Source organism: Hordeum vulgare, chromosome 3H (assembly GCF_904849725.1).
Source record: "Hordeum vulgare subsp. vulgare chromosome 3H, MorexV3_pseudomolecules_assembly, whole genome shotgun sequence".
Taxonomy (NCBI): Eukaryota; Viridiplantae; Streptophyta; class Magnoliopsida; order Poales; family Poaceae; genus Hordeum; species Hordeum vulgare.
In genome coordinates, this window is record NC_058520.1 from 611,626,060 (window position 1) to 611,644,697 (window position 18,638).

The window sequence follows — 18,638 nt, forward strand, 5'->3', positions numbered from 1 at the left end:
TAAACAAATCTTAGTCTTTTTGTTCTATGATATCCTATACGTTTCTCCCTGATTTTCTTTTAGGATGAGCTCACATTTTATTGTTTACACATATCACTTTATTTTAACGGGCAATGCAGATCAGGTTTGTATATATGCATATATTATTACAACAAACAATATATATTTAGATAATTTTATGCGATTCTATGCACTCGGTTTCTGCCATTCTGACCAAAATAGGTGCCAGACAGATGTGGCCCACTCTTGAGATGTAAAACAAATGAGTCTAACCTCATTCTAAAACAATCAATTCAGTGAGTCTGACCTTCATTCCGAGTTGCACTTTCCTTTTTTCAACTCTCATGACAAGCTGTAGCTTTCTGTTGAAATACGAAGGATTACTCTTTCTCGAAAATTCTTCACTTGCATCTGCTTGAGAAGGGTTTAATGCCACACTATAATGTTTGGACCAAGCACGGAGAAAGAGGGGTTATGATGGAAGACAATGAAGAAGAAGAGGATGATGACAGCTATCCGGATCCTATGTTCCCTGAATATGGTGATACTGCAACGGGGAAAGCTGAAGATCAAGAGACACCAGATGTGCCCGTTGATGATGATCTTCGTCGGATCATTGTTGATGCAGAAACAACGGTGCAAAGTACAGCTAGTTCCAGCCCTATTGCAAAGCATTTTACATGGCAGAGAGAGGAATCAGAGAGACCAATTGAGTGAGTCTGACCTTCATTCCAAGTTGCACTTCTTTTTTTCAACTGTCATGACAAGCTGGTTTTGATAGTGCACTTTTTGGCTCGCCTCATGGACAAAACGTTCCATGCCGCTCCATATACAAATTGTGATACATATTGTGCTTCTATCCTCCTAAGAGAATTTTCACATATTTAAATTTTTATTGACAACAAATTTATTGCTATAAATCCCGCCGCAAATGCGCGGGGTATTATCTAGTTTTACTTTTACAACGGGGATGTGCAGCTCCTTCTATAGGAGTACGTACTTATTATTACCGACTATGGTCATATACATCATTGCTCACGTACTTTTATTTGACAATTCACGCACTATAGGAGTTCTTCTATCCTGACATTTTATCATGCCAAGAGTAGGTTATATCTTATACTTGCGTGCTGCAGGACTTTCTTGCTCTTTGTTTACACAATCTTTGAATTATTTAGACAGAGTACACATAATTCCCGCCCGTTAGATTGGCATGCCTGCGGGCACAATCTGGTCCTTTATCCACATAAAAATAGGCACCAGATGATAGTACACTGCACATATTGTTCCAATGAAGAAGCCGAATAAAAACGTGGCATGATTCACAGGCTTGCTGACATCCTCAGCCTTCGGACCTAGCTGTGGAAAAGAAAAAAAGGAGATGAAAAACATTAATATATCGACCATGCATGCAAAAATATTGTCCATTTTATGATTTTATGTAAGCATCCGAAATGCAAAAAAGTATAAAAGACAGATGTTGCTAACCTGCAAAGGCGAGTCCCCAGTTTGTGTCTTGACACCTGTGACGGAGCATCCCATAATCAAGCCATGCCTACGGACGCCACGGTACCATTTGGGTCCAATCCTCTTTAGTTGAACATCCTTGAACCCTGCCTCTGTGAACCATTGGATGTACTCCTCTTCAGTGGGAAACAACATCCACATGTCGGCGATAAAGCGAGACAGCCAAAAGGTTGGGTGCACCGGGCCGATCAAACATGCTTTTCCACCCAGCTTCAATACCCTGTAGGCTTCCTTGATCCCTCGCTGGGGATCTGGCCAGTACTCAATGCTTCACCCCAAGCTCAAACATGGTCAGGATCCATAGAGATCGATGCTCCACCAAAACAAATTCAACATCATTCATGGGTATAAGCAGTAGAGCAACGGTAGATTACCTGCCGGCGGAGACGTATCGGTCGAAGGTGTCGGTAGGGAATGGGAGGTCCTCGGCGTCGCCCTCCATGATATTCACCCCGTTGAGCGCCTCCTTCTGCCTTGCCTTGTCGAGCTGATGCGGGGACAGGTCGAGCAGCGTGACGTTCTCGGGATCCACATGCTTGACGATGCCGAGCGTGGTAAACCCGGTGCCACCGCCGACGTCGACAACCTTGAGCTTGCTGCTGTGGAGGTCGGCGGTCTTGAGCGCGTCATCGCGCATCTCCTTGGTCCAGGGGGCCAAGTTGGTGACGTGGTCGTAGATGATGGACAGGTAGCGGTAGAACCACAAGGCCTCCTTCTTGTGTTGGATGAAGCGCGGTGCCCAGACACGCCGTGCCGCCTTCGATGAGGACGACCTCCGCATTGTCGTCGCCGACGAGTCTGACATGGATGAACACGAGAATGGTACGCTGCTGTGGGCCTGTGGCGTATGGGTTGTGAGTGGATGTGCCATGAGGAGCAGGTGGTAGATATATATAGAGCCCGTTGGATCTCAAAAGAAAAAAAACGAAAGATATAGAGCAGGCTTTTAGTTGGTGAGTTCTAGTTGGCCGTTGGGATATAATGGCATCACCAACCGTATATTTTTTTAAACGTAATAATGTCAGTGATAGTCATGGAACTTGTATCTGATGTTTAGTTTAGTTTAGTTTTAAAAGATGTAAAACACGTCAATACAATCACATAAATTATCTATGCGTGTTGATATGATCACCTCATCCGTATCCAGCCGTATGTAGTGCTCACATTGCATGTCTGCATGAATGCGGAGCACATGTCTGCCTGGAAGTGGTGGGGCGTTGGATGAGGCATGTATTATACTCCCTCCCTTTTTAAATATAAGAAATTTTAGAGATTTTACTATAGACTATATACGGATGTATATAGATATATTTTTGAATTTACATATATTTTTGAATGTAAATTCACTCGTTTCGTTATCAATGTAGTACATAGTAAAATCTCTAAAAGTTCTTATATTTATTTAGGAATGGAGGGAGTATTTTTTTTGTTTTGTAGAGAACACTTTAGTTTATGTTTTACTAGCAAAAGGGCCCGTGTATTGCAACGGGAGAAAAATAACTATAATCTTCAAGGATGCTGACCATATTACGTCCTTCAAATTTTAGGACATTTCTTGAAATGCATGAACATTTTTTGAATTAGCAAACATTTTTTTCAATTGCACCCAAAAAATAATACACAAACTTTTTTTCTCAAAATCATGGACTTTTATTGCTTTCACCAACATTGTTCTCAAAATTATGAACATTTTTTTGAATATGGGAATACTTTTACAAATATCCCGAGCATTTTTTGAATTCACAAACATTTTATGTTTTCTTCAAAATTCTCAGTTTTATAAGTTGCAAACATTTTTCAAAAGTCTATATTATTTAAATTTGAAAAAGTGGAACAGAAAATGAAAATAAAAAATAAGACTAAAAACAGAGGCACGAACTGTTTTTAACATTTTTACACGGGCTTTTGTTTAAAATTATTGACTTTTTTCATTTTACAGACATTTTCTAAAAATTTAAACATTTTTTTGTATATGCAAACATTTTTCAAAACTCCTGAGTAGTTTTTGAATTCTCAAAAAAATTATGTTTCTTAATATTTTATTTCAAAATTCTCAGTTTCTTAAATTTAAGAAAAGTTATTTGAAGTTCTAAATTATTTAAAGTATAAAAAAATGGAACTGAAAAGTAAAATAAAAAAACTAAACTAAAAGAACAGGCGGCCATGCATGGGCCGGCCCAAATAGGTGCTGCATCTTTTTCCAATGCCTAGAGCGTAATATAGAAGGTGCCTACATGGGCCGGCTCAGTCCGGAGATTTTTCCGTTTGAAACTTTTTCTATGACTTATAAGTGCAATTGTGGGTAATTTTTATCAACTTTACGGACAATGTTAATGACGGACGACAGAAGCACTAATTGCTTTATTAATAGGTAAAGATAAAGATTACGCACCTATCATACAATAAAAAACGCTGGACCACGGAATCAAACACACAACCTCCTGTGAATACCAGCGCATAGATAACACCGGAGCAACAGACGTATGACGTCGATGGGTAATGCTACGCATCGGTCGCTGCTCTTGTCCACTTGCCAGAAGCAGAGTTCCAGAGCTTGGTATCTCTGAGGAGTCTAAACATTATGTCTTGCCAACACCTGGTTGGATAGGCAGCTGAGCTATCAGCAACAACATCAGAACCCTCGAGCCAGCTCCTGCCGCGTCTCGAATCTCTCAAGATATACGGTTGCACGAGCATGGGAGAGGTCTTCAATCTCCCCGCGTCCCTGAGGAAAATGATGGTTCGTGACTGGACGAAGCTAAGGTCCATATTCGGCAGGAGGCTGCAGCAAGGACGCCATCAGCATCGTCTACTGTTCAAGGCTCACCACCTGTATACTCAGAGGTACTTCCATGCTTAGAAGTTAGTGTGTGCATTTGGGTACCCTAACTCGCTAGCCGAACCCGAACCGAATCGAATTACCCGAATTGTCGGATAATTCGGGCATCAGGTTAGGATTCGGTTCTCATTTTCTCGCTATTTGGTTTTTGGGTTAGGGTTCGGGTCCTAGTCTAAAAAACAGAAATACCCATACTACCCGAATTATTTATATCAGCCAATATTACACTGACATGTTATCTATACTAACTAAAATACCCATAGTATCCTAAATACAGGGCCAGGCCCACAGTAGTGACATCTGTGCGGCCCGCACATGGCCCATGTTTGTGGGGGGGCCCAAAAAATTTATATAGGCCTAGTAATGAAAAAAAAAATATGGACCGCTGATGAATAGTCTCTACTGGTGTTGGGCCGGTTGAGCGCTGCTATCAAGCGACTCGATCGAGGGAACCGAACGTCACTCCTCCTCGTCTCCGCGATCTGTGCCGCTGTGCGTCGCCGCCTCCTCGTCTCTGCGTCTGTGCCGCTGTCACGCTGTGCGTCGCCGCCTGCGATCTGCGTGGCCGCGTGGCTACGGTGCGGCGCTGCGCTAGTGCGCTTGTGCAGGGCAGGGCCACAGCCAGGAGCCAGTTCGGTGCAAGGGCCATCACCCATCAGCCATCAGCCAACATCCATCAGTGATCTGTCCTGCAGGCTGCAGTTCTGCTGCTGTCCGGTGCGCCACCATTTGTGATACGTGCAGGTCTAAATCAATGCGAATCTGGCCGGCTGCTGATCCATTGACCATTGCGAATCTGCATCCAGGTTACTAGCACATTATTTTTTATTAATTTTTGGTTTTATTTTTAATTTTTAATTTTGTAATTACTTTTGACAGAGATTACATATTTGTATCATCATGGGAATGCCTACAAGCGCAAGAACAAAACATAAGAAGAAAATTTAATTAATACATCTTATAAAGGTGGTATGGACACATATGTTAGAAGAAAAGTACTGCAAGTGTCATCTGGTAATCAGTCTGTTGATCCTTCTACCCTTGTACTTGCAATTGTTCCTTACATTCATTCTAGAGATGTTGAGACAGAGACAAATAATATAGAGGCATGATTGTTTTCCCAATGCAAGTATTGCATATAGAGTTCTGTTGACCATTCTTGTAACAGTTGCATCGGCAGAAAGAAGTTTTTCTAAATTGAAGCTATTGAGGTCCTATATGCGTACTACTATGATGCAGCAAAGATTCAATGATTTGACCACAATAGCACTCCAGAGTGAAGTGTTGGAAAAGATTGATTATGAGGATATCATCGAAGATTTTATTTCAAAAAATACTAAAAGAATGAGGATGTTCAAATAAATAGCAACCGCGAGTTGAATAGGTATGACTTTTTTATATGTCTACTTTTTATATAAGATATTACATTGCATAAACTATAGTTTTTTCTGCGACATATATGTACATTAGAATTGCTCGTTAATTTTTTGATAGATAAGGGCAACGGATTTTGCCAGCCCGCCCTGCCTAAATACATACACTATCCTAATCATTCATACCAAAATTTGATGTGTGCTTCAAATATTTTGAATTTTTTGGGTACCCGAATTATCCGAACCAAAATTTTAGGTAATTTGAGTTTGGATATTTTTGGCAGAAAAAAATTCGGTTCTCATTTTTGAGTACCCAAATTACCTATAACTCAAACTACCTGAACCGAAATAACCAAAATACCCGAACACTCAGGCTAACTTAGAAGAAATAGACATACGAGGCTGCGACGTCTCAACGGGGGTCCTTGTTCTTCCCCCGTCCCTCAAACACATAAGCGTCTATCGGTGTGGCGGGTTGAGGTCAATGGAATCCTGCTCGGGAGAGTTTCCTTCACTAGAGGGCCTCAGTGTTGGGCTCTGTGAGACCCTGTCGTCCCTACCAGATGGCCCGCAAGTGTGCCATTCTCTCAGAGTGTTCAAGGTCTATGACTGTCCTGGTATGAAAAGGCTCCCTGCGTGGCTGCAAGAATGCCTAAGCAGCCTCGAGGGTATAACTCTAGATGCTCATCATCAAGGTACACATTAGTTTCCTTCCATATCTGTTAGTTCGGCACGTTTCAGCAACAAATTCATTCATGCTTTCCTTCCATATATACTACTACTGATACTAGACCTGGATTTGTTGTAGTAAGATCCGTAATTGATCGAATTGTGTCTGGTCTTTTCAGTGTAATAACAGCAAACACGTGTTGAACAAGCATGTACTACCAGCGAGTACAGTTAATCGAGTAGTAAGATCAGATGAGTGGTAAATCGGTAAAGGTAATTTTAACAGCATGACTTGTAATAAGTACTAACAAAACCGAAATTGAAGTAGACGTTGTCTCACGTAAATCCTTCGTTCGTCCCGCGCATACTTTAACTTCAGTGTAAACTTTGATGCTACATTAATACTTACAAATCTTCACGTGACATCATTTGTGAGCAGGACCTATTTTGTCGAAGCCCAAGACATGGATAAATGGCATCTGCAGAGGTTAGTTGAGCTGTCGACATCTGTGTGACACCATCGTCATGGGTCAATAGCTCTTGTGCGACACTTTTGAGGCAATGTAGTTGACGTAAATAGCTCTTGTGCGACATCTTTGTAGCCAACTATAGCTCCAATGCGACATGCCATGTTTAACCATGAAATGCAAAACACAAGGGGTTAGCGTTTGAGTTATGACACGCGGGGCCCATCAGTTATCCTCATCAATGTGGGACCCACCACTTGCTCACCTGCGTGCGGGACCCACAACTTATCCACATAAGCATGCTCGTGCTCATCAGCGTGCCCTGACCCGAGCCAACCATGACCCCGAGCCAGCCCACCCTCCATTGCTTGCCCTTCCCCTTTCCTTCCCCCACCTTGTTCTTCTTGTTCTCCGGCAACGAAGCGCGTCGCTAGCGAGTGATGTCTAGCTCGACTTCGGCCTTCCGCCAATCATGGCCGCAGTACGGTCCAGTGCCGTTGACAAGATGCCCGATTTCCCGCGCGTGGAGCCTATGAAGTGCTTGACTTGTGTGAAGGAAGAAAGTGTCAACCGTGGGCACGAGTTCGCGAAATGCTTGAGCAGGCCAAAGCCGGGGCAGGTTAGATCTGTGTACTTCACGAAACGTATGGTCTAGTTTCTCCCGATTTATTTCTTTTTTCGTTGAATTTAGGCGGTGGATCTGACTATGGTTCATGTGTCACCGACCCCGTTTTCCAGGTTCTACAGGAATGTGGACATTTCGAAAGGCTAGATGAGTACATTGAGAGGCTGAAATTGCAGGATCAACCCAAGAACTCTTTTTTTTGGGGGGGGGGGGGCAGCTTGGTGTGGAACACGCCCCTCATTTGTTGCATAGAGCCAATCCGATGATGGACAGTGCTAAATTTAAGGGGTCACCCGAATTGAAGTGTGAACTGAAGAAAATGGACAAGCAACTAAAGCAGCTGATCGATTTGAAGTAGCAAGCAAATATGATGGCTGAAGCATTTTATTGTTGTGGCATTGCTATGGTGTCTCTTACTTGATGTTCATCAATCGTTAGAGTTTAAGTTAGTGTGTCAAGCTAGTTTCAGGGGTCCCTAGTTTCAGTTATTGTGTCTACCTAGTAGTTTCGGTTAGTCATGGATCATTTGTTAGCTGAATTTCAATTTATGTGAAGCAAAGCCTGAATTATGGTAATGATATTCGTACCCAATGATATTCATAGCTGAATTTGAATTTGTGTGAAGCAAAGACTGGATTATTTGCTCGACCCGATGAATAAAATGCAACAATTGATGAATAAAATTTAGCAAGTCATAAAATGCAGTAATTCTACAGTTAACAGAGTTCAGATGTAGAGTTCATGGTCAAAAAAATGTTATTGGATCGTGGGCTGATGAGGATTGTGAGAAAAAACAGGTCCAAATAGAAAAAGCAAGCCAAATCAAGCCCAACCGCTTAGTGCACCCATGTTGCTTTGATAAAAAAAGTTCGTCCACTTAATTTTGTGATGGATCATTTTTTAATACACTACGTAAATCGATAAAACATTATATGACACATTAAATAAATTGAATCATTTTTACGGAGGATAGATAGATCCATTCATTTTTTTGGGGGAGAGATAGATCCATTCATGCATGGCTCCATGAACACACATATGTATTGTAATTTTTTTTTGCTTTACATATTTGTTGCTTGTTCACTATTGTTTTGTGATTGTTTTTATGCATGTCTACGGTTTCACAAATTAGTTGCATGTTTAGATGAGTTAAATTAGTTGCATGTCCTCCTAATTGCATGTCCATGGTTGCATGTCCTCCTAGTTGCATGTCCATGGTTGCGGATCCAGAAAAAATATTCGGGTGTACACTTGCGTGTCCACAGATAGTATCATTACAACTTATACATAAAGATCAACACAAACACGACATGGATAGTACGTACCATTACAACTTAACCCTACAACTTATATAGATAGATCCGTAGTACCATAAGTAACAAAAACTTAATAATAGAAAGACACATAACATACCCATAGTACGCTTACAACTTAACTAACATAGATAGATAGAAAAGATTGATAGATGGGTAGATCATCTGCCTCCTCCTTGCACCTCCTCCACCTCGCTCCTCCTCCGGGCGCCCTTCACTACTCCTCTGTGGTGTTGTCGATGGGGTACGACAGAGTTTGCATGCGCTCCGTGGTGGGAAGATGTTGCTGTAGTCCGTGAAGATGTTCTGGGTGGTGAAAGCGATGAACTCGCAGCCAAACCATAACATGTGATCGAGGAGGTAGAACGCGTCGATGTTGTTGGTGAAGTGGGCAAGGATAAAAACTACAACCCAATTGTGGATGACCTCATCGACTCGGTACATCCTTGGAGGTCCCGGGGGAGGTGGCCGAAGCCGAGTGCAAGGATAGCAACAACAACATCAGAACCCTCGAGTCAGAGAGAGAAGTTGTCGTAGTGCTTGGGCAATGAGGATGGAGTGATGCGCAGGCCGGCGCCGCTACCTCCAACGGTTGGCTGGTGCTCATCATGGCTGGGGTGGATTCTTCCGACCCCGCACCAAGCTCGGAGTCCATGAACGTGTTCATCCCGAACAGGGAGAACATGATCACCTCCTTGCGCTTAGAGAATCTGCAGCCGCAGTTGCCTAAATTGACCTCTATGTCTGCGGATGTGTTTAGACAGAGAGCCCGTGAGGAGACACTCTTCCCCGTTTATTTAATTCAGGCTCTACCAGAGAAGCCGTCAAGATCATCGTCCGGGGAGTCAAGGTGTCGTGCGGGTTAGCACATCTCGGTCGTCATCGTTGTCGTCGTCATGTTAGTGTCGTCGTGTCCAAGTGCTTGTCTCTGTGAGGAGGTGTTGAAGACGAAGCTCAGGTCGCCTATGTGTCTCGACGGGAGGATCAAATTCAAGTATGCGGGGATGGTAAACTAGTGAAGCTGAGTCTCTTCGATGAGGCCATGTCTCTACATGAGGCTGGAGTGCATGGTGTAGTGCATGTTGTAGTGCACGGGGTGGTGTGATCCACAAGGAGTCGGCATGTATCTCGCTAGGGTGGATGGTGTAGTCCACCGCATGGTATATTCCACAGGATAATGGCGAGGTTGGGTAGTCCAAGGCATATTTGAGGTGATCCGTAAAATTCGCCAAGTTAAAATTGAAGGAAAGATTGTTGCGACCAATGAATCATGTCAATTTAACTTGTCATGGTGCGAGATAGATGAGTCGACAAGGGATGAATCTTCAACGAGCCAAGACCAGAGAAGAGCGGAAGACAAAAGTCAAAATTAGGAAGAGATTGTTAGGTAATCTTGTCTTAGTCTAGTTGATGTTCTAGTTGTATACGTGTTAGTAGTAGTATTCCTGCTAGGATTACTACTTGGCCGTGTATACAAAGGTTAGCAAAGTATTTTAGGTTAGCAAGTCGTGTGTTTTGTTTAAGCTGAGTTTAATTGGAATCTATACCTAATAATAAAAAGGCTATTGCTTCCGTCAAAAAACCCATCGCGACATTTTAATAAAAAAACCTATAACTTTTATTATTCAACCAGCGCTTCATCATTTATCTGCAACGCAAAAGGAAAAAACGATTCGCTGCAAAAATTATACCCGTACGCATCGCCTCCTCCCGTCGATCCTGGGCCATCCTGGCCTGTGCCCAGGCCGCCGCCACACCACTCGCCGCCGTAGCCAACCTCAACCGCCACCGTTGCCGATCTCAACCCACCCGCCTCCGCGACTGTACCTCTCCCGGCTCACTGCCCCCGTTGCGGCGCTCGAGCGCATCGCGTCGACTCTGGTCCATCCTGGCCTGTGCCCAGGCCACTGCCACACCACTCGCCGCCGCGGCCGACCTCAACCACCATTGTTGTCGATCTCAACCTACCCGCCTCCGCGGCCGTACCTCTGTCCGCTTGCTGTCCCCGTTTCGGCGCTCGAGCACAGCTTCTGGATCAAATCAACACGACAGCTACAGTGACTGGGGATGATGTGTCTGCCCGATGCAGAACGGCGGCGGCGCACGGATAAGGCGCGGCGGAGTGAAGTACTTGCTGGTGGAGGCGGGCCTCCATGGCTCACACGGGGAACTCCGAGGTTATGGCGCGGGAACGACGACTCCTTATGGCTAGATAGAGGCGCCTAACCCTTGCTCCCCTCATCGTATCCCCTCCTCCGGCAGGAACTCTTTCTGTGGTGAGATCCCCTCCCCATGCCTCCAACCGTGTGCCAAGCACCGGCAAGAAATTTTGTTTTGTGGGGATTTGTTTGTTGATGAATAAATGTATTGAATGTAAGATTGCATTGTTGTAGAGACAGAGAATGGAACATCACCTTCAGTTTGTGATCTGATCCCACATTCTCTACCCCATGGGTGAAATAAGATAACAGTCCATTGATCAATTCACGTAGCCTCTTTGTTTTGCTTTGCTTGTCCCGCTTAATTTCTCATCATGATGAAATTAACAATGGACGGGTTGATTTTTCAACAAAATAGGATAGGACTGACTACATTAGTTAGTTAGCTTATTATTTTAATAAATCAAAATGATTATAAAAGAATTAAAAACGTGTGATATTTTTTTCTCCCGTTGCAATGCACGAGCCCTTTTACTAGTCCAAGTAATACTAGGACTAGAGTCCTTATACGGACAGGTTTAGAGGTGGATCCCGTGTTGGTCTAGAAAGTTTTGGGTCGGCTGGTTGTGTATATTTATATACACAGCACGATGCAGGTTTTGTAACATTATGAGTTGAGAAAAAGGAGAAAATAAAGAGGGAAGAATTAGAGCACGATAAGGGTCATTGGCTACATGATTTTGTATGCGCGTGTTCATCGGGATTTGATGTGATTGATCCTGTTGACGAGTTCCAACATGGCTACCGCGTCCGGATAGGTGGTGGAGGTGGTTCCCTCCTACGTGGCTTCGGTGATGTTGCTCCCGATTCCTCGTGCTCCCTGTCTTCGTCCTCTTAGCCTCGTGTTGGCGATCTCACTAAGGCGACATGGATGACCTCAAGAAGCATGCTGGCGTATGTTGGCGGGTGGCAAGCTGGCCGGTTGGCTCCGATTTCGACGAATAGTTGTGTTTGGGTTGCAGGAGAAATCTCTGTCGGTTCATCCGGCTCTGACGCGGTGGCGCCTGCGGGTGCCGCCATTTTCTTGAAGGGCGTCGGTGTCACCCATCCCCCACTCCTCGCCGCGTGGCGGGGGAAACCCAAGGACCTGTCTAGGGAGCAGCGTCGTCGACACCGCGTTTCTTCTTAGAGGTGTTGCTTGGCACGTGACGATTCAGAGCCCTGGAGTGCAGTGCGAAGATATCTTAAACATATTTTTAAACATGTGGAAAGTTTTTAAAGTCACAATTTTTTGGTGGTATGAATATGTTTGAAACATTTGGTGAACATTTTAGCGCATGCTGAACATCATTAAAAATTCAAGTAACATTATTTTTAAAACATATGTGTTTTGAATATTTCGAAATACTTATAAACAAAGTAATATGGGATCCAAACCCATTCATTGTGTGGACCGGTGATGGACTTCTTCTCCTCTTCTCTCGAGCCCAACCCAAACCAACCCAATGGAGATTGTACGAGAGCATTCCCACTCTACATTCGACATTCCTCCGCCGCCGGCAATTCTGTGATGCTGCTCCACGCCTCCGCCATTGACAAGCTGCCCCCACCACCATCCAAAGAATCCAATCCCTCTTTACCAAGGGAGGCAAAGCCACCATGACGCGTGCGCCGCTGCGAGAAGGAACGAATCTGCTTCTTTCCCCCATCCTCTGCTTTGGTGGACGGAGGCTGCCGCAACAAGAAAGGAACCTCACTCCATGTCCTCTTTTTATCTCTCTCTGCCAACCTCTTTCTCCGCCATCTCATGTTGCGAGCACGGCGACGAGACGACATCCCCTTTGTCTTTCCTAGTCTGATCTGCTGCTGGTGGATCTCTCTGTCACATCCTCTGAATCACTCGTCTTCGTCTGTCTTAATAATAACAACAATTGGGCATTTGCTAATTCTAGGAAATCTCTGCTGCTTTGTTGCTTGCTTGGGACAAATACCTGAAGCTGAGGTTCTGTCAGGAACTGGTTACTGACGAACAGCAGAACATGCATCGACAACCGAATTCACAGGCAAAACGTAGATCGAAGAGCGATTGTATTGCTTGGGTTTCGGGAAAATGGGTTCTGCACGCCACAGGCAGCTAGGGTTGGAAGATAATCATATATTACATGCCTCAGAGGGCTGGAAATGGGGGCTTAAATAAGCCATCGAGCCTAAAAGAGTAAAAGTAAAGGAGCTGGCGATAGTGGAGTTGTCGGAAAGGTAACAGCGACGCGGGCAGCTCGCGTTATCGTTGGAACCTTCATAACTTGAAACGGCATCTTTGCTTATCCACCCTTGGATGCTCCATCGGCCACTCACCACGCATCCGGCACACGGTAACAGGGGAGCTCGACCCTGACAATTCCCCCTGTTAAGCTGGAGCTTGTCCTCAAGCTGTAAATGAAGGAAAAATCTTTTGAATAAATGTTGAATCCTCCCATGTTGCCTGTTCTACTGGCATGTTCACCCACTTGATGATCCACCTCACCACACGGATACTTATATCACCTTGAACCCTGGGGACCAACTTCCTCTCCAACACAACCTCTGGTTCCATCTTAATTACTCCATCTGGACCAACTAAGGGTAAATCTTTGGAGGGGACAACAGCAGGCCCAATGTGCTTCTTTAACTGACTCACATGGAAGGTAGGGTGCAATTTGCAACCCTCGGGCAATAGCAGCTTGTAAGCATGAGCACCAATTTTCTACAGAATTCTGAAAGGCCCATAAAACTTTGAATGTAGTTTGAGATGCCTGTGTAAGCTAAGTGATGTGTGTTTGTAAGGTTGAAGCTTTAAGTACACCATGTCTCCCTCATCAAATTCCCTTTCCTTTCTCTTCTTGTCAACAAACCACTTCATTCTAGCTTGTGCCTTGAGTAAGTTCTGCTTGATCACTTCCAAAGCCAACTCTCTGTTCTGCAACAAGTCATTGGAATCCACAGAGATGGAATCAGGTAGGGCTCATTCAGCCACCATAGGGGGAGGAAAACCATACAAGGCTTGGAAGGGAGTCATCTGTAATGCAGTGTGAAAGCTGGTATTATACCTCCATTCAGCCAAGGCCAACCACCCATGCCACTTCTTGGGCTGCTGAAAGCACATGCACCTCAAATAGTTCTCTAAGCACTGATTGACCCTCTCAGTTTGGCCATCAGATTGAGGATGGTAGCTAGTTCTCATATGTAACTTGATCTTTAATGACTTAAAGAGTTGCTGCCACAGATTGCTAGTAAAGACCCTGTCTCTATCAGTCACAATCACCACTGGCATTCCATGTAACTTGAACACATTTTCAGAAAAAGCTCTAGCCACAGATTCCACTTTAATAGGGTGCTTCAAACCAATGAAGTGAGAATACTTGGTAAATCTGCCCACAACCACCAAGATAAGGTCTTTGTTTTCTGACATAGGTAAACCCTCCACAAAGTTCATGCTTACATGAGCCCAAGCAAAATCTGGAACAGGGAGTGGCTCCAACAGGCCAGGAAAAGGACAATGCTCAGCCTTGTTAATTTGGCAAACTGGGCAAGCTTTGACAAATGCAATTACATCTTGCTTAAGCCCTGGCCAATGAAACACTAGCTTAATTCTCTGATATGTAGCTCTTTCCCTAGAGTGACCACCTTATTCAGAGGTATGAAATGTGTGTAATAATTCTTGTCTCAGCACAATTGCTTTGCCCACTACTACCTTGTTTTTGAACCTGATGATTCCATTTTTGAAAGAATAAGAACTTGCTGAATCTTTTGTCATAGTGCACTGGGTAATTAGTTCCTTAATCTTATCATCTTGACTATAACTCTTGATCACTTCTACTACCCAAGTAGGAGTAGTGCTGCTGGCCACCAACATAGATACCAAGTGTTTGACTCTGGACAGTGCATCAGCTGCTCTGTTTTCCTTTCCCTTCTTGTATTCAATAGTAAAATTGTATCCCAACAACTTAAGAAGAAGCTTGTGTTGCACTCCTTCAGTAAGCTTTTTCTCTTGGATGTATTTCAAACTCTCTTGATCAGTTCTGATAACAAGAGCAGTAGCCAAGAAGTAATGTTTCCATTTCTTAACAGCTTCAATAATTGCCATGGCCTCCTTGTCTCATAGGTAGAGAATGCAGCTGCTCTAGGGCCAATGGTCTTGCTAAAATAAGAGATTGGCCTTCCCTCTTGCATCAGGACAGCTCCTAATCCATATCCAGCAGCATCAGCTTCCAGAATAAATGGTTTGGAAAAATCAGGCAATATTAGGACTGGAGAGTGAGTTAGCTTGTCCTTAACCACAGCAAAAGCTTAATCTTGAGTAGGACCCCACTGAAAAGCATCTTTCTTCAAGCATTCAAACAATGGTCTACACATAATCCCATACCCTTGGATGAATCTTCTGTAGTATCCACTCAAACCCAGAAAGCTTCTTAATTCAGTGATGTTGCTAGGTGCTGGCCAATCTCTTATGGCATTGATCTTAGCTGGGTCAGTGGCTACCCCTTCCTGGTTAATGATGTGGCCCAAGTATTCCACTTAAGTTTGGCCAAAAGAGCACTTCTCCAATCTAGCATATAATTTGTTCTCTTGCAAAATTTTGAACACTTGACTGAGATGTTCTTTATGCTCTTTCAATGAGGAGCTAAACACTAAGATGTCATCAAAGAATGTAACTACAAACTTCAACATACCAAAGAGCAAGTTCATCAATGCTTGAAAACTGGGAGGCCCATTAAACCAAATGACATCACTAGATACTCAAATAAGCCCATATGAGTAACAAAAGCTGTTTTGTGCATGTCCTCCTCTGCCATTCTTATCTGGTGATATCCATTTCTGAGATCTATCTTGGAAAAGAACTTAGCTCCTTTTAACTGATCCAACAAATCTTCAATTCTTGGGATGGGATACTTGTTCTTAATAGTGATTGCATTCAATTTCCTGTAGTCAGTTCATAACCTCCAAGATCCATCCTTCTTTTTCACCAGTAGCATAGGAGATGAAAATGGGCTAGTGCTAGGCCTGATCACCCCAGATTTTAACAATTCCTTAATGATTTTCTCCAATATCTCCTTCTGGTGATGGGGCATTCTGTAAGGCCTCTGGTTTACTACTTTATCTCCTTCCACTAATGGAATCCTATGATCACAAGGCCTACTTGGAGGAAGATAAGTAGGTTCCTGAAACAGTTGTTCATAGTCTTGCAGCAGGTCCTGTAATTCCACTGGTAATTCCTTAGCAACACTTGGTGTGTCCACAACACAAGCAGTAAATAGAACAAATCCACACACTGCTTGCTCCATCAATGTATTAGCTTTATCCTTAGTTTCTTCAGGCTGAGCCCTTGGAACTGTTTCATCTTGAAAGGTGATTATTTGATCCCTTCCCACACACACCTTCATTTCCATTTTAATGAAGTCCATGTGTATAGGGTTGTATTTCTTTAGCCAGTCCACCCCTAGTATCATGTCATATCCCTTGAGCTGGAGAACTTTGAAACTGTCACTGGACTTCTGATCCTGTATCTCATAAGGGCAGTTTGGCAATATAAACTCACTCCACAGCACCTCTCCACTTGCTACAACCACTCTTACTTCAGTAGTGGGTCTGAGCTTAACGTGCATTTTGGCTGCCATCTCAGGAGACACAAAGATATAGGTACTACCACTATCCACTAAGGTTGTGGCAGAAATGTTGCCCACCTTTACTATGAAGATAAAAGTGTTCTTAACTGCTCCAATCCCCATAGCAGCATGCATAGAAACTTGAAGAATTGCATCCTCAGGATGCTGTTCCATGTTTTCCAGATCAGGGTCAGCAAAGTTAGTAACAAAAATAGTTCCAGAAATTCCTTCCTCAACTGCTTGCAAGGCCTGAACCTGAGCTTTTTGACTCATTTTACAAACCTGCCTATGTCCAGGAACCCAAGGTTCTCTGCATTTATAACAAACTTGATTTTGCTTGGCTTGCTGAATTATAGTATTTCTGTTCTCCACTGCACTGTTGCCTTCCACCTTAGGTTTATCAAAAGTAACTTGTCTCCTGGGCTGTGGTACATAATTCTTAGTGTGTCCCACAACTACTGGTGGTTTAGCCTTCTCCATTCTTCTTGCATGCCAGATTGCAGTTTGCATATCTTTAGGCTTAAAGCATTCCACATGGCTCTTGATATAAGTGTTTAGCCCAGAAACAAAACTAGTTACATAGTAACTGTCAGGAATACCGGGATTTTCTCTCCTCATGACATTCATTAACTGCTCAAAGTGCTCCACATAAGCTGACAATGTAGTAGTCTGATGGACTGCATGAAAGGAACTAACTATATCACAAGAAGAATCCACAGCAAATCTTTCTGACAAATAAGAACAGAATTTGTGCCAAGGCACATTAGCAGGAGCATACCCAGCACCTCTCCACCATTGAACAGCTGGTCCATGCAAATAATATACTGCCAATTCAGTTCTATGCTCAATAGAAGTTATAGCAGCAGCAAAATACTGATCCAGATTCTGAATCCAAGCCTGAGGATCCTGTCCATCAAATTCAGATATATTTAACTTAGCAGGCTTCACTGTAAGCACAGGCCTTCTGCCATCCATAGGAGAATAAAATTTCTGCCTTTGACCATCAGGTCAATCTTCCATGGTTCCCATCTCTACTGGAGGAATTTGCACTTGTTGGTGATGACCTATTTGATTAGTACCTTCATTCCTGTTGTTGGTGAAATTGGGGTGTCTATAAGGCAGCTTGCTAGTACCATCCAAATTGATCTCTTTTCCAGTATGATCTCTTAATACAGCTGAACCAACAATCACAGGTGCCTCTTTGTCCTGTCCCTGCACAGATGGTGGAGTACTATGAACCAACTGCTTGGGCCTACCTGCTGGAGTCACAGGAGATTGTGCCTCATGACCCTTCATTTGAGCACTTCCCTGCTCAGAGCGCTCCACTTGGCCCTCATCAGATCCAGGCTCTACCAGCAGCCTTCTGAAGTTTCCATGTATCTTATCAAAATTACTTTGCATAGTGGCAAAGTTCTTGTTCACCATGGTGCGGAATTCTTGAAATTCTTTCCTATCTTCCTCTTTATTGATCTGGATGGCCTTAATATCCAACTCTAAGGAAGCTAGCTGCATATCAGCCGTTACCAGTGAAGCTTCTTGCTCTGCCAAAACGCTACAGAAACAGAGTTGGGTGGTGGGTTTCGATTTCCGTACCTTCAACCTTGGATCCAAGCCTTCCCTTGCTCACAACTATTCCCAATCTGGATCTCGCCTCTTCTCCTCCTCTTCTTCCCTCAACCACACCAGCCGAGAATCGACTGGTCTCTTATACCAATTGTCAGGAACTGGTTACTGACGAACAGCGGAACATGTATCGACAACCGAATTCTCAAGCAAAACGTAGATCGAAGAGCGATTGCATTGCTTGGGTTTCGAGGAAAATAGGTTCTGCACGCCACAGGCGGCTAGGGTTGGAAGATAATCATCTATTACATGCCTCAGAGGGCCGGAAATGGGGGCTTATATAAGCCATCAAGCCTAAAAGAGTAAATGTAAAGGAGCTGCCGATAGTGGAGTTGTCGGAAAGGTAACAGCGACGCGGGCAGCTTGCGTTATCGTTGGATCTCCGAACGACGGTTCGCCAG

The 18,638-nt window shown here is 43.8% G+C and overlaps 1 protein-coding gene across 1 annotated transcript; it reads right to left on the minus strand.

Moving 5' to 3' along the window:
- Window positions 1-873: 873 nt before the first annotated feature.
- Window positions 874-2,401, minus strand: LOC123445650 (2-methyl-6-phytyl-1,4-hydroquinone methyltransferase 2, chloroplastic-like). Its single transcript, XM_045122664.1, has 3 exons — window positions 1,902-2,401; window positions 1,489-1,795; window positions 874-1,359 (listed from the first exon to the last, which is right to left on the minus strand). Exons 1-3 carry the CDS (start codon window positions 2,396-2,398, stop codon window positions 1,204-1,206), a joined length of 960 nt encoding a protein of 319 aa, XP_044978599.1. The 5' UTR covers window positions 2,399-2,401; the 3' UTR covers window positions 874-1,203.
- Window positions 2,402-18,638: the final 16,237 nt, after the last annotated feature.